This window comes from Pan troglodytes, chromosome 9 (assembly GCF_028858775.2).
Source record: "Pan troglodytes isolate AG18354 chromosome 9, NHGRI_mPanTro3-v2.0_pri, whole genome shotgun sequence".
Lineage (NCBI taxonomy): Eukaryota > Metazoa > Chordata > Mammalia > Primates > Hominidae > Pan > Pan troglodytes.
The window spans coordinates 62,867,451-62,882,432 of NC_072407.2; the positions used below are offsets into that span (position 1 = coordinate 62,867,451).

The 14,982-nt window shown below is 44.2% G+C and overlaps 1 protein-coding gene and 1 pseudogene across 17 annotated transcripts in view; both read left to right on the forward strand.

Moving 5' to 3' along the window:
- Positions 1-14,982, forward strand: part of LOC129136426 (membrane-spanning 4-domains subfamily A member 8-like) — a 97,008-nt gene that overhangs the window by 23,334 nt on the left and 58,692 nt on the right. For all 17 annotated transcript variants that reach the window (XM_063784099.1, XM_063784096.1, XM_063784110.1 and 14 more), the window contains exon 5: positions 6,977-7,096. In XM_063784099.1, the coding sequence (XP_063640169.1) occupies positions 6,977-7,096 (120 nt within the window). The remainder of the gene's footprint in view (positions 1-6,976; positions 7,097-14,982) is intronic.
- On the forward strand, positions 2,261-3,190 carry LOC100611558 (protein FRG1-like; annotated as a pseudogene).

Consider the following 14,982-nt stretch of genomic DNA (forward strand, 5'->3'; position numbering starts at 1 on the left):
AAGACCATCCTGGCCAACATGGTGAAACCCCGTCTCTACTAAAAATAAAAAAATTAGCTGGGTATGGTGGCACATGCCTGTAGTCCCAGCTACTCGGGAGGCTGAGGCAGGAGAATCGCTTGAACCCAGGAGGCAGAGATTTCAGTAAGCCAGGATCGCACCGCTGCACTCTAGCCTGGCAACAGAGTGAGACTCCATCTAAAAAAAAAAAAAAAAAACTATTTTTAGAAAGTCAACTTGATCCCAAAATATATGTGTAAATAAAAAAGGCTGCAATGATCTTGAAGAAAAACAGTGTGGATGTACTCTCTCAAATTTTAAGACTTATTAAAACTTTAAAAAGACAGTATGATATTATCACTCAAATAGACCAATAAATAGAACAGAATAGTTTCCAGAAACAGACACATGCTTACATAGACATTTGATTTCTGACCAAGGTGGCGCTGCAGAGCAATGGGAACCAAGCAGCCTTTTCAGTAATTAGAGCCATCTGAATGTGACTCATGTGAAAAGAATGAAACTTTAGTCCTACCGTACCCCATACACACTCAAAAAAGTCAGTTTCAAGAAGATTTCAGATATAAATGTGAAAAGTAAAATTAAATGCTTCTAGATGATAAGTGTATATTTTCATGATTTTGTGGTGGGTAAAAATTTCCTAAACCAGATATAAACAGGAAAACACATTAAAATTAGAAACTTTGATTCACCAAATGGCACTATTCACAAAAACTAGGTAAGCCACACAGGGAAAGTTAATTTCACATTTATCACCAGTGAAAGACTTGTATCCACAATATATCAAGAACTTCTAAAAATCAATAAAAAGTGCAGATAGCCCAATAAAAATAGACAAAATCCTTGAGCAGCCACCTTATACAAAATGATATTCAAATGGCCAATACATTCATTAAAATATAATTAAACTGAAAAGGGAACCCTTATACGCTGTTGTTGGGAATGTAAATTGGTACAGCCATTATGGAAGACAGTATGGGGATTCCTCAAGAAATTACACATGAAACTACCACATAACCCAGCAATCCCTCTTTTACCAAAGGGAATGAAATCAGCAAATCATAGACATATCTGTACTCTCATTTTCATTGCAGCATTATTCACTATAGCGTATATTTGGAAACAACCTGTGTCCATCAATGACGAATGGATAAAGAAACTGGTACACACACACACACACACATACACACACACACACACACATACACAATGGAATATTGTTAAGCCTTAAAAAAAAAAAAAGGAAATACTGCCATTTGCAACAATGGATGAACCTGAGGAACACTGTGCTAAGTGAAATAGGCTATACACAAAAATAAAAAGAAGGTATGATCTCACATATATGTGGAATCTAATAAACAAAAAATACATTGAAACAGAGAGTAGGACAGTGATAATCAGAGGCAGAGAGGGGAGGAAATGGGGAGAAGTAGATCAAAAGGTGCAAACTTGCAGTGATGTAGGATGAATAAGCCTAGAGATCTAATGTACAGCATGAGGACTATAGGTGATAACGTATATTTAAAATTTGCTCAGTGAATAGATTTTAAGTGGTCTTACCACAAAAGAAGTAGTTATGTGATGTGATGGACATGATCTTTTGCGTGACAGTAGTAATCATTACACTATGTATATGTGTATCAAAACATCATACTGTATAACTCAAATACATCACAAAATGGTACAGCTGTTTTGTAAGTTTGGCAGAAATGATAAAAATAGAAAAAAATAAAAGTGATATGCTTAAGCTCATTAAAAATTAGGAAAATAAAGGGGCGGCTCGGCGGAACCAGCCCCGGCTGGGCAGCAGCGGGGATGCCGGGGGCCGGGGCCAGGGCTTTCCGGGCTTCGGTGAGGCCGCCGTGGGCCCCATCTTCCGGCGGTCGCGGAGTTTGTGGTGATTGTTGCTGCCGCCGCCACCGCCCCGGCTGCCATCTCCTCCTCCTGGGCCGCCGCCTCCTCCTCTTCCTCCTCCTCCTGGGCCGGGCTGATCCCCTCCCCGCTGCCGCCTCCTCCTGGGCTGGGCCCGCGGTGTCTCGTCCCCTCGCGGAGCCGCTCCTGCCGCCGCCGCCGCCGCCTCCTCATTCATCCTCGTGCACCATAGGCGGCACAGGCACCAAGATGTCCAACCGAGTGGTCTGCCGAGAAGCCAGTCACGCCGGGAGCTGGTACACAGCCTCAGGTCACATACTCGTCCTGAGCCCGCTTCAGCCTGTCCGCGCAGAAGTCTCCCGGAGCCATGGCCTAGTACTCTTATGTGAAGTCTAGCAAGCTCATGCTCAAGGGAACCGAGTAAGAAGAAAAAGAGCAAAGATAAGAAGAGAAAAAGAGAAGAAGATGAAGAAACCCAGCTTGATATGTTGGAATCTGGTGAACAGTAACAAACTTTGGTGAAATTTCAGGAACCATAGCCATTGAAATGGATGAGGGAACCTATATACATGCACTCGACAATGGTCTTTTTACCCTGAGAGCTCCACACAAAGAAGAATCGCCCTGAAATCTGGCTATGGAAAATATCTTGGTATAAATTCAGATGAACTTGTTGTTGGGCATTCAGATGCAATTGGACCAAGAGAACAATGGGAACCAGCCTTTCAAAATGGGAAAATGGCTTTGTTGGCCTCAAATAGCTGCTTTATTAGATGCAATGAAGCAGGGGACATAGAAGCAAAAAGTAAAACAGCAGGAGAAGAAGAAATGATCAAGATTAGATCCTGTGCTGAAAAAGAAACCACGAAAAAAGATGACATTCCAGAAGAAGACAAAGGAAATGTAAAACAATGTGAAATCAATTATGTAAAGAAATTTCAGAGCTTCCAAGACCACAAACTTAAAATAAGTAAAGAAGAGAGTAAAATTCTTAAAAAGGCTCAGAAAGATGGATTTTTGCATGAGATGCTTCTGGACAGCCGCCTGACTTGGCCTCCCAAAGTGCTGAGAGTGCAGCCTCTGCCCAGCCACCACCCCGTCTGGGAAGTGAGGAGCGTCTCTGCCTGGCCGCCTATCGTCTGGGATGTGAGGAGCCCCTCTGCCTGGCTGCCCAGTCTGGAAAGTGAGGAGCATCGCTGCCTGGCCGCCATCCCATCTAGGAAGTGAGGAGCGCCTCTTCCGGGCCGCCATCCCATCTAGGAAGTGAGGAGCGTCTCTGCCCGGCCACCCATCATCTGAGATGTGGGGAGCGCCTTTGCCCTGCCGCCCCGTCTGGGATGTGAGGAGCGCCCCTGCCCGGCCGCAACCCCGTCTGGGAGGTGAGGAGCGTCTCTGCCCAGCCGCCCCGTCTGAGAAGTGAGGAGACCCTCCGCCTGGCAACTGCCTCGTCTGAGAAGTGAGGAGCCCCTCCGCCCGGCAGCTGCCCCATCTGAGAAGTGAGGAGCCCCTCCGCCTGGCAGCCACCCCGTCTGGGAAGTGAGGAGCGTCTCTGCCCGGCAGCCACCCCGTCCGGGAGGGAGGTGGGGGTCAGCCCCCGCCAGGCCAGCCGACCCGTCCAGGAGGGAGTTGGGGGGGTCAGTCCCCCGCCTAGCCAGCTGCCCCATCCGGGAGGTGAGGGGCACCTCTGCCCAGCCGCCCCTACTGGGAAGTGAGGAGCCCCTCTGCCCGGCCAGCCGCCCCGTCCGGGAGGGAGGTGGGGGGGTCAGCCCCCCACCCAGCCAGCCGCCCCGTCCGGGAGGGAGGTGGGGGGGTCAGCCCCCCGCCCGGCCAGCCGCCCCATCCGGGAGGGAGGTGGGGGGTCGGCCCCCCGCCCGGCCAGCCACCCCGTCCGGGAGGTGAGGGGCGCCTCTGCCCAGCCGCCCCTACTGGGAAGTGAGGAGCCCCTCTGCCCGGCCAGCCGCCCTGTCCGGGAGGTGGGGGGGTCAGCCCCCCCCCGGCCAGCCACCCCATCCGGGAGGGAGGTGGGGGATCGGCCCCCCACCCGGCCAGCCACCCCGTCCGGGAGGTGAGGAGCGCCTCTGCCCAGCCGCCCCTACTGGGAAGTGAGGAGCCCCTCTGCCCGGCCAGCCGCCCCGTCCGGGAGGGAGGTGGGGGGGTCAGCCCCCCCCGGCCAGCCGCCCCATCTGGGAGGGAGGTGGGGGGTCAGCCCCCCACCCGGCCAGCCTCCCCATCGGGGAGGTGAGGGGCGCCTCTGCCCGGCTGCCCCTACTGGGAAGTGAGGAGCACCTCTGCCCGGCCAGCCGCCCCATCCGGGAGGGAGGTGGGGGGGTCAGCCCCCCGCCCAGCCAGCCACCCCGTCCGGGAGGGAGGTGGGGACGTCAGCCCCCTGCCCGGCCAGCCGCCTGGTCCAGGAGGTGAGGGGCGCCTCTGCCCGGCCACCCCTACTGGGAAGTGAGGAGCCCCTCTGCCCGGCCAGCCGCCCCACCCGGGAGGGAGGTGGGGGGGTCAGCCCCCCGCCCAGCCAGCCGCCCCGTCCGGGAGGGAGGTTGGGGGGTCAGCCCCCTGCCCGGCCAGCCGCCCCGTCCGGGAGGGAGGTGGGGGGGTCAGCGCCCCGCCCGGCCAGCCACCCCATCTGGGAGGTGAGGGGAGCCTCTGCCCGGCCGCCCCTACTGGGAAGTGAGGAGCCCCTCTGCCCGGCCAGCCGCCCCACCTGGGAGGGAGGTGGGGGGGTCAGCCCCCCACCCGGCCAGTCGCCCCGTCCGGGAGGGAGGTGGGGGTGTCAGCCCCCCGCCCAGCCAGCCACCCCGTCCGGGAGGGAGGTTGGGGGGTCAGCCCCCTGCCCGGCCAGCCGCCCCATCCGGGAGGGAGGTGGGGGGGTCAGCGCCCCGCCCGGCCAGCCGCCCCGTCTGGGAGGTGAGGGGAGCCTCTGCCCGGCCACCCCTACTGGGAAGTGAGGAGCCCCTCTGCCTGGCCACCACCCCGTCTGGGAGGTGTACCCAACAGCTCATTGAGAACGGGCCATGATGACAATGGCGGTTTTGTGGAATAGAAAGTGGGGAAAGGTGGGGAAAAGATTGAGAAATCGGATGGTTGCCGTGTCTGTGTGGAAAGAAGTAGACATGGGAGACTTTTCATTTTGTTCTGTACTAAGAAAAATTCTTCCGCCTTGGGATCCTGTTGATCTGTGACCTTACCCCCAAACCTGTGCTCTCTGAAACATGTGCTGTGTCCACTCAGGGTTAAATGGATTAAGGGCGGTGCAAGATGTGCTTTGTTAAACAGATGCTTGAAGGCAGCATGCTCGTTAAGAGTCATCACCACTCCCTAATCTCAAGTACCCAGGGACACAAACACTGCGGAAGGCCGCAGGGTCCTCTGCCTAGGAAAACCAGAGACCTTTGTTCACTTGTTTCTTTGTTCACTTGTTTATCTGCTGACCTTCCCTCCACTATTGTCCTATGACCCTGCCAAATCCCCCTCTGTGAGAAACACCCAAGAATGATCGATCAATTAAAAAAAAAAAAAAGACCCTGTCCCCTCCAAAATAAATAAATAAATAAATAAATAAAAATAAAGGAAAAAAAAAAAAAAAAAAAAGAAATACTACAGCAAACTTGCCAGAATGGTTAACTTATTGGCAAGAATGTAAAACAACTACTAGTGGAAGTTTAAATTTCTACAACCACTGGAAATTTGTTTGACCATATCTTCCAGAGTTGAACACATGTTTACCCTATGACTGAGTAATTCTACTTCTAGATATAGGCCTATCAGAAATGCTTACATATGTTTTATGAAAGGAAATACAAGTTTATAGCCTCCTTTTTCACAGTGGCCAAAACTGGAAATAACCCAAATGTGCATTGGTAAAAATATGGATAGACAAATTATAGCACACTGATAGAATGGAAAATAACATAGCAATGAAAATGAACAAAACTACTACTAAACATAACAGCATTGATGGATTTCATACAAACATAATTTTGAGTGAAAGCAACAAGGCACAAAACGGTACATACTGCATGATTATATTTATATAAAGTTCAAAAATAGACAAAACAAATCAATGGTATTGGAAGTCAGCTAGTGGTTTCTCTTATGGAGGAGGATGGGAATAGGGAATGAAAAGAGATATAAGTGATTTCTGGGTTGCTGAATATGTTTGGTGTCTTGATATGGGTGGTGGCTACATGAATGCTTACACTTTGTAATGATTCTCTGAGCTGCATACTTTAGAATGCATGTTATGCATCAATGTTTATTTTTAAAACTATTTCAATGTAATTTACCACATTAAAGGATAAGAAAATATTTGATCATCTTAAAAGATGTCAAAAAATAATTCAACACAATTTGTAATCATTCATGGTAAAAAGCTATTAGGAATATCTAGGAATGTCCTTTTGATGACAAAAATATTTATTAAAAATTTACAGCAAATATACTTGATAATGCAACCTTAGAAGCATTCCTATTAAAACGAGGCACAAGACAAGAATAAACACTTTCATTGTTACTACTCAGTATAGAAATTTGACATCCTGGTTAATGAAATAAGACCAAAAAAAGTCAGAAATATAAATATTGGAAAGGAAGAGCCAAAACTCACTATTTTAAGATGGTAGGCATGGCTTCTCCTGGGGCCTTGGAAAAGACCTGTGCATTTGAGAAGCTCAGACACAAGTGCCTTTAGCTTCATTGTAATCTGCCCCTGCAGACAACATTGGGTTTATTCATGATGTCAGTATTTATTGCATTCTCTTCACATTTACTGTTGCTAGTTTTTCTCTCCCATTAGAATGTAGCACTTTCTTTTTTGCCTCAACACAGTGCCCATAAGAATTTTATATTTAATGAGGAAATGAAATATCTGCATGCAGTATCAGAAAACCATGTGTATTATTGGAATCCTGACACATTTGGAGGTTGGGAACCCTTAGAGTAAATGTTGATTCAGAAAAAAATCAGAAGTTATAACAAATCCTCAGCTTTAACATGTTTATCAGTAATGCAAACTAATAACTTCATGTCAGCTTGTTTGTTCCACATATAACTAGTTGACATTTTGTATCTATTCCAGTTGATGTATGCCATATGGATGAATTTAAACAGTTTCGGCCTTGCAATAATTGGTATACTTCTAATTGCATGTGAAATTATACTCTTTTTAACGAAAGATGAAACTATTCAGTGGCCACATGTAAGTATAAGGTTTTACAATGTTTTTTTCACAGAAACTTACACTTTAAATTTGTTTGTAAATGAGCAGAGCCTATTTTGGTGCTGGACAAATGTAGAGGTGATCAAAATTAACAATTCACATTTGGCATGACCACAAGTAAAGATCCAAACCACTGAATAGACGTTTAAAACTGGGACCAAAACAAACCTCAAGAAATCAAATGGTGTTACATAAAATAAAATAACTAAAATGTAGATTATTGAGATTCAGATGAAGGATGATGGTAAAGATACAAAAACCTTAAATAAATATAGATATCTCTTCAAAATAAGGATATATTGGAAGTTGGCAGGCTCACTGACACAATGTACTAGATACATTCTAGTTATCTGTGTCTCCCCAATCCTTATTCGCAGGGCCTAGAACTTAATAGATATCTAATAAGTGTTTATTGAGTGAATGTAAATACTTTTTATTTTACTATCCTCTCTGAAAGTATTCCCAGCAAAATACTCCTGAAAATCAGTAATCAGAAATTCTCTGTATGCAATAGGCAGGTTAAGTCCCAAGTCCCCTGAATATGCTGTAAATTCACCTTTTTTTCACATGGCACTAACCATTTGATTTAAGGTAAATATTATGGATATGAAAATTGAAATGGAAAAAAAGATGAACATACGGTCATTTGCTAAATGTGCATGGGATTCCTAGTTGCTTAAAGTTAGAAACCTATATATACTGGAACGGGGGAGACGATACACTAACACTTCAGGATGTCAAAGACCTGATGGAATTAGGACAAAGAAAGGAAGTCCCACTTTTTTCAAATTTTAAAAATGACAGGATAGTTAGGACAGATATCTGCAGTTCAGAATTTTTACACTCATAAGCATTATTGGCATTTTGGTCATTTTAGGACTACCCTTAATATTTTATGACACCATGTGTACTGCATGCCTATGCAGAAGGAAGGTCTTAAGAATTCTGAGACCTATCAAGCGTTCATATCTCTATTTCAAATCCTGCTTATGCTTTATTGATGTGACAGCTCAGTACATATCTGGAAGTTTTGTTTTTATAGGCTATAGGAGTAAATAAGAACACTTTAAATACTTGATTGAGTAACTAGCTGGTAGGTCTTAGAGGATATCACTCATATGCACAAACACAAAAGATATAGAGCAAAGGCCTAAGACATCACAGTATGTTCAAAGGTCAGCCTGTCCTACTCCCTGGAAGTTTATTTTGTCACACATCATGGGCAGAACCCTATCAAGCAAATTTAATGACAAGGAGGTTGAAGTATGATGGCTTTCCATACCTAAAGCTATTATAGAGGTCAAATAAGAACTAAAGCCCTATAGGGGAAAATAGAGTATGAAAAAAACCTCTATATGAGTTTTTTTTTTATTTCAGTTCCTAAGTTTTTCTTCAACACCAATACTGAAATATGCCATACTAGAACTCATACTCTACAATCTCAGTTGCTAGCATTGTTTGTACATAACAGATTCATTCCCAAATGCAAGAAGTCCGAGGATTAGTAAATATGCTATTCTGGCTGAGGGGTCAGACACAGCAAGCTCTGAGGCCTTTCCTTATGGCAGACCAATTTGGAAATTACAGGATATCAGTTCCTTTCCTCCCAGGAGGCTCTTGGCATCTGTGAAAACTTGCCTATATTATTGCCAACAAGAATCTTTGCTTACCAAAAGCTACCAGGATGAGCAGGCTTTCTCAGGCATTCCACAACTATTCTTCTGAAGAAACCACTCAAGTGTTCAGGAAAGAATCAGAAAATATCTGCCCAAGTAACTTTCTAAATCTTTCAAGACAGAGAAATGGCTAGCAGCTTCTCTTGCTAACAACAGGTTAAATTTCTCTTCTTTCTCCACAAGCACACAGCTACATTTATTTTATAATAAATGTATTTGTATAATTATTGACCAGAGATAAATATATAATTAATTATAAATTACTTACTTTTTAATATTCTATTTCATTTCACATAGGATTTGAAAGAGGTTAACAAATACCTGTAGTAATATAATTAAAATATATCTAAAATGAGTAAATACTTTAAAAATGTTTATTAGCATAAATTGTTATAAGTATATAGTATAGTGATATATGTGAGGAGACTTCAAAAAGTTTGTGGAAAATGGAGTTAAAAGATGAAAAATATGAACTTTATTTCTCAACATAAGATCCACCAAGGTCAAGACACTTCTGTAAGCAATACCAGCCATTTAGTCCATCTCTAAAGGACTGAGGGTCCTGGTATTTTAACCATGTCGGTAAAGCATTTTTTTTACATTATTAACTGAAGAGAAATGGGTGTCCTTTAAAGATTTTTTAAGATTAGAAAACAAAATAAATCCAAGGGAGCCAAATCAGGACTGCGAGGTGGATGCCTAATGATTCCCCATCCAAGTTCTCACAAAATTGCCCTTGTTTGCCGAGAGGAATGAGCAGAAGCATTGTTGTGGTGGAGAAGGGCTCTCTGGTGAAACCTTCCCAGGCATTTTTCTGCTAAAACTTTAGCTAACTTTCTCAAAACACTCATATAATAAGCAGGTGTTACTGTTCCTTGGCCCTCCAGAAAGTCAACAAGCAAAATGCCTTGAGCATACCAAAGAACTGTTGCCATAATATTTGGTTTTGACTGATTCAAACTTGCTATGACTGGACCACTTCCACCTCTTGGTAGCCATTACTTTGACTGTGCATTGTCTTCAGGATCATACTGGAAAAGCCATGTTTCACCCCCTATTAAAATTATTCCAAGAAATGCTTCAGGATCTTGATTCCTCTTGTTTAAAATTTTTATTGAAAGTTCTTCTTTTGTATGCAGCTGATCTAGGCACAACAGTTTGGGGACCTATCAAGCGGAAAGTTTGCTCAACTTTAATTTTTCAGCCAGAATTGTGTAAGCAGAACCAATTGAGATATCTATGGTGCTGGCTATTGTTCCAACTGTTAATCATGGGTCCTCTTCAATTAGGGCATGAACAAGATGAACTTTTTTTTCTTGTTAATTGATGTGGATGGTCTGCGACTGCATGTTTCATCTTCAACATCGTCTCATCACTTCTTAAAACAAGTTATCTATTTTTTGTTTGTTTTTCAAAATGATAGATTGGAGTCTTTGTTAGCACATTGCACCCACTTGATAAGAGCAATATAGTGTGTAGATTCATGCTATGAACTTTCATCCAAGAAGGAGCACAGGAACTCAACAGAAACACTGAAACAAACTTTGAATACCTTGAAAGGAGTGGCAGACAGCAACTTGCACTATGAGTCCGTTGGAGCACTATGAGTCCGTTGGAAAACTATGAGTCTTGAGAACATGAAAGGGAGACAGACTGTCTCCATGATACAAATTCCCACTTGGGAGCTGTGCAATCCAGGCCATGAGGGAGTGACTTGACCCTACCAGGAGCTGGAGCTAATTTGGTGAGTAGTGGGGAGTATATGAGAAGGAATGGCATCAGGATGTGCTTTGCATGAACTCCCAGATGTCAGTGGGGACAGAAAGAAGGCATTCCTGATCCTAACTCACAGGGAATCTTTCAGAAACTTGCCAGCTAACTCAGGCAGTGGTCATAGGTTGAGAGAAGCTCCAAACTGAGATGTGTGATCTCATCTCAAGTAAGAATGAGATGTAATCTCAATAATCTCAAGGCCAGAACCAAGAGGCAAGAAGAAAGCATGCTCTTGCTACAGGTCCAAAACTGGGCGCCCCTGTTTTGCAGGTCATTTTGGGAAGGATGTGGCTTTCAGGCCACATCCTTCTGTTTCTGTCTTGGTTGGGAAGTTTTGCATTCTGAGCATGAACTGTCTGGAACTCAGCTGGCTGTTTCAGCTTTCTGCCAGCAGAAGTTTGTGTATGTGAGACCTACTGTGCCAAAGGCATGGGAGCTGGGTGGGTCTTACTGCCACCTGCTACCCCTTTTCCCCATACAGACACTTTTGTGCAGCAAAAGTGGTTGTACCCCTCCCCGCAACATTGTCCCAGTGGCCAGGGAGCTGCCCTCTGACCCCCATCAGGGCCACCATTTGTACCCATACTTGAGGAGCTAGAGCACTGACTTGCCTGATCCAACCCTCACCTGGCTTTGCCCTTCCACTCGCTTTGGTAGCAGAACATGGACAGGAATTTTTGAGAGTTCCATGGGCTCACCCATTGCCTAGGATATCTGAGTATTTACCCTGGGTAATATAGACCAAGCATAAATTCCACAGCTGCCACTGCAGCTGGCTCTCTACTGCACGCACCACATCCTGGCCAGAGGTCAACTGGCCTAGCCCATTACAATATCTGATGGCACAATAACAGCACTCAAGAAGAAAAAGGCTTTTGCATGATCTCGGCTAACACTATTGACTGCACCACCACAGCTACTCAGGAGGCCTTGAGCCCATTCACATGCCCAACACATTACTACTACATCTAACAATGGAGAAAGCCACAATGCCAAGGCTATTTACAACCAAGGAAATCTTACAGAGTGTAAGCCACTCCCGTGCCACCATCATTAGAGCTGGTACTTGAACCTGCCACTGGGAAACCATAGGACGGGTCAGCCTGGTCCAGCTCCACTCAACATCACCTCTGGAGCATAAGAGTGGAGTCCAGGCTACTGCACATCTCACAGACCAGTCCATAGCCTGAAGCATCCGAGAGCTTCTCCAGATGGCTGACTAGAGATTATCGGTGACAAATTCTGGGAAGGAAAAACCAAAATTACACTTGGATGATCACAGCGCAAATGGAGTATTAAGGGGAGAGTGCTGGAGCTTTTTGGAGAGTTCACTGGAAAAATCTATGATACACAAAAAAAGAAAGAAACAAGAAGCTGGTAGAGCTTAAACCCCAAGAGACAGAGCATTCTGTGGAAAGTGAATGGAATGCTTTCAGCCTCTGTAGCCCTTGTGGCAGCCTGCTGGTATCCAAACTCAAGGAGAGCTTATTTGGACTTGTAAGCCCAAGTATTGGATTGGCCTGTGATTTGGGGGCTTCTTAAGGGCATTACACTGGGCTACTAGCTTGTGCATGTTCCTTCCTTTCCCCCTAGACCTGAGCTATAGAAGCAAGTGCCATACTGGATGTGCAATCATTATGGGACATTGTTCTGCTACGGGACTTTCAACCCTTGTGTCTTCACATCCCCAGATCACTTGCTGACATTTCCCAGCATCAGCCTGGATTGCGGCAGACCCGCGAGGTGATGGCTAGAGCCAGAGGAGCATCAGGATTCACAGTAGTCTTGCTCTCCAAGACTGCCACTCCTGGGGGAAGGAGGAGTGTACCACATCAAGGGAGCACTCTGAGGAACAAAAGAAACTAGAATGTGGGCTTTTCTGTGTCCCAGATCTTCCCACTGTGGGCAGGAAGCACCTGCACCTCGTTCAACAAAGGCACAGGTGCAGTCTTGGGCTTAGTAGGGGAAGACTGGTTCTGCCCTAGCAGTTGAATAGCCCTGGTGCTTATAAAGGGACTTTTCATACCTCTCACCATTTTGCATAAAGGGACTTTTTATCTCTCTCACCCACCACTGAAGACACCACCAGAGCTTCTCCCATGGGAGCTTGGCAAGGGTGCACCTGTAGAAGGCTTTTATGGAACATTCTGAGGTGATAGCATCACCATAGGAGGTGTGACTTCTGGGTTCAGGATTGCATGAGGAGTGGAGTCCCACTCCTTCTATACAAGAAACATCAGCATTTCTGCAGATGGATGAGGTCCCTGTCTGATCTGAATATCCAGAGTACTAGGACAAGGGTGTGACAGGGAGTTTGATCACTTTCCTCCTGGCCTGGTAGTGGAAATAAAGTGGCTCTTTCCGTCCCCCCACTGCAAAGGCATCAGTGAATTTCACCAGGAGCTCCCCCAGCTGCCTCATCAGGGATAGGGCTTTTGCTCACCAATGGGGTATTGAATATACCCACCTGCTTCAGCCACAGCCAATTCTTACCCACAGGTGCCTCCTACTGGCCTGAAGGCTAAACTGCTCAACCCAGTTTAAAAAAAAAAAAAAAATGGAATGCACACCACTGGGGAACAAGATAAGTTTCCTGAGAACTCTGCCATTCTGACCCCAAAAGAGACAATAAGCCTGCTCATACACCCAGTACATCACTACTATGAGCAACATCTGAGAAAGCTATAATATAAAGATTCTCTATAACCAAGGAACTCATACAGTGTCTTTGCCACTGAAAGCACCACCCAGAGCTGAAGTTAGGTCATCATAAAATATACATTATTGTCACATCCTCAAGGTATAAAAAGAAAACTTAGTCCAATCAAAAAATAAATTCAAAAATAATGAAAAGAAATAGTCTCTCCAGATGAGAGGAAGCCAGAAAAATAATTCTGGCAATATAGAAAAGCAGAACCTTGCAACACCCTGAAAGGATCATATTAACTCTTCAGCAGTGGATCCAAACCAAAATGAAATATTTGAAACACCAGATAAAGAATTCAAAATATTGATTGTAAAGTTGCTCAATGAGATCCAAGAAAAATTTTAAATCTAACAAAAAGAAATAAAAAATAAATTCAGGATAAGAATGAAAAATTTTCCAAAGAGATAAATACTTTTTTAAATAAAACAGAGCATCTACAAATGAAAGACTAATTTAGGGAATTACAAAATTCAGTGGAAAGTATTAACAATAAACTGTACCAAGCAGAAAAAAAGCATTTCAGAGCTTGAAGACATGGCTTTTGAATTAATTCAATCATACAAAAATAAATAAACAAAGTTTCCAAAAAATATGGGATTATGCAAAAGGTCCAAACCTAAGAATCATAGATATTCCTGGCCAGGCTCAGTGGCTCACATCTGTAATCCCAGCACTTTGGGAGGCCAAGGCATGCAGATTGCTTGAGCTCAGGACTTTGAGGCCAGCTTGGGCAACATGGCAAAACCTAGTCTCTACAAAATATACAAAAATTAGCAAGGCATGGTGGCATGTGCCTATAAACCCAGCTACTTGGGAGGCTGAGGCACAAGAATCACTTAAACCCAGGAAGTGGAGGTTGCAGTGAGCCAAGATCATGCCACTGCACTCCAGCCTGGGTGACAGGGTGAGACTCTGTCTCAAAAGAAAGAAAAAAGAAAAAAAAGAATCATAGATATTACTCATAGATATTCCTGAGAAAGAATAAGAAAAAGCAAAAAGTTTGGAAACCTATTTTTGAGAGAATAATTAAGGAAAACTTCCCTAGTCTTGCCAGAGACTTAGACATCCAGATTCAAAATCTCAAGAACTTCTGGAAGATGCATTGCAGAAAGGACATTAGGAAGGCATATAATCATCAAGCTACCTAAAGGCAACATGAAGAAAGAATTCTAAGAATAGTGAGACAAAAGCATCAAATAACTTAAAAAGAAAAATCTATCAGACTAACAGCAGATTTTTCAGTAGAAACCTGACAATCCAGAAGGAATTGGGGTCCTAGCTTTAGTCTTCTTAAACAAAATAACTGTCAGCCAAGAACTTTGTATCTTGCAAAACTGATTCATAAATGAAGTCCTTCCCAGATAAGCAAACACTAAGGGAATTTGCCACCATTAGATCAGTCTTGCAAAAAATACTCAAAAGAGTTCTAAACATCAAAACGAAATATCCATATGCACCAGTATAAAAACACTTAAAAGTATAAAACTCACAGGGATTAAAAAACAGTAGCACAATGGAAAATAAAAGCAACTAGGTAACAATCAACATGATGACTGGAACAGTACCTTACATATCAATATCAACTTTGAATGTAAATGATATAAATGCCCCACTTGAAAGATATCAATGGTGGAATGGATTTTGAAAACACAATCCAAATATCTACTGCCTTCAAGAGACTAGTAAAGAGTCTTATAGACCCAATGATA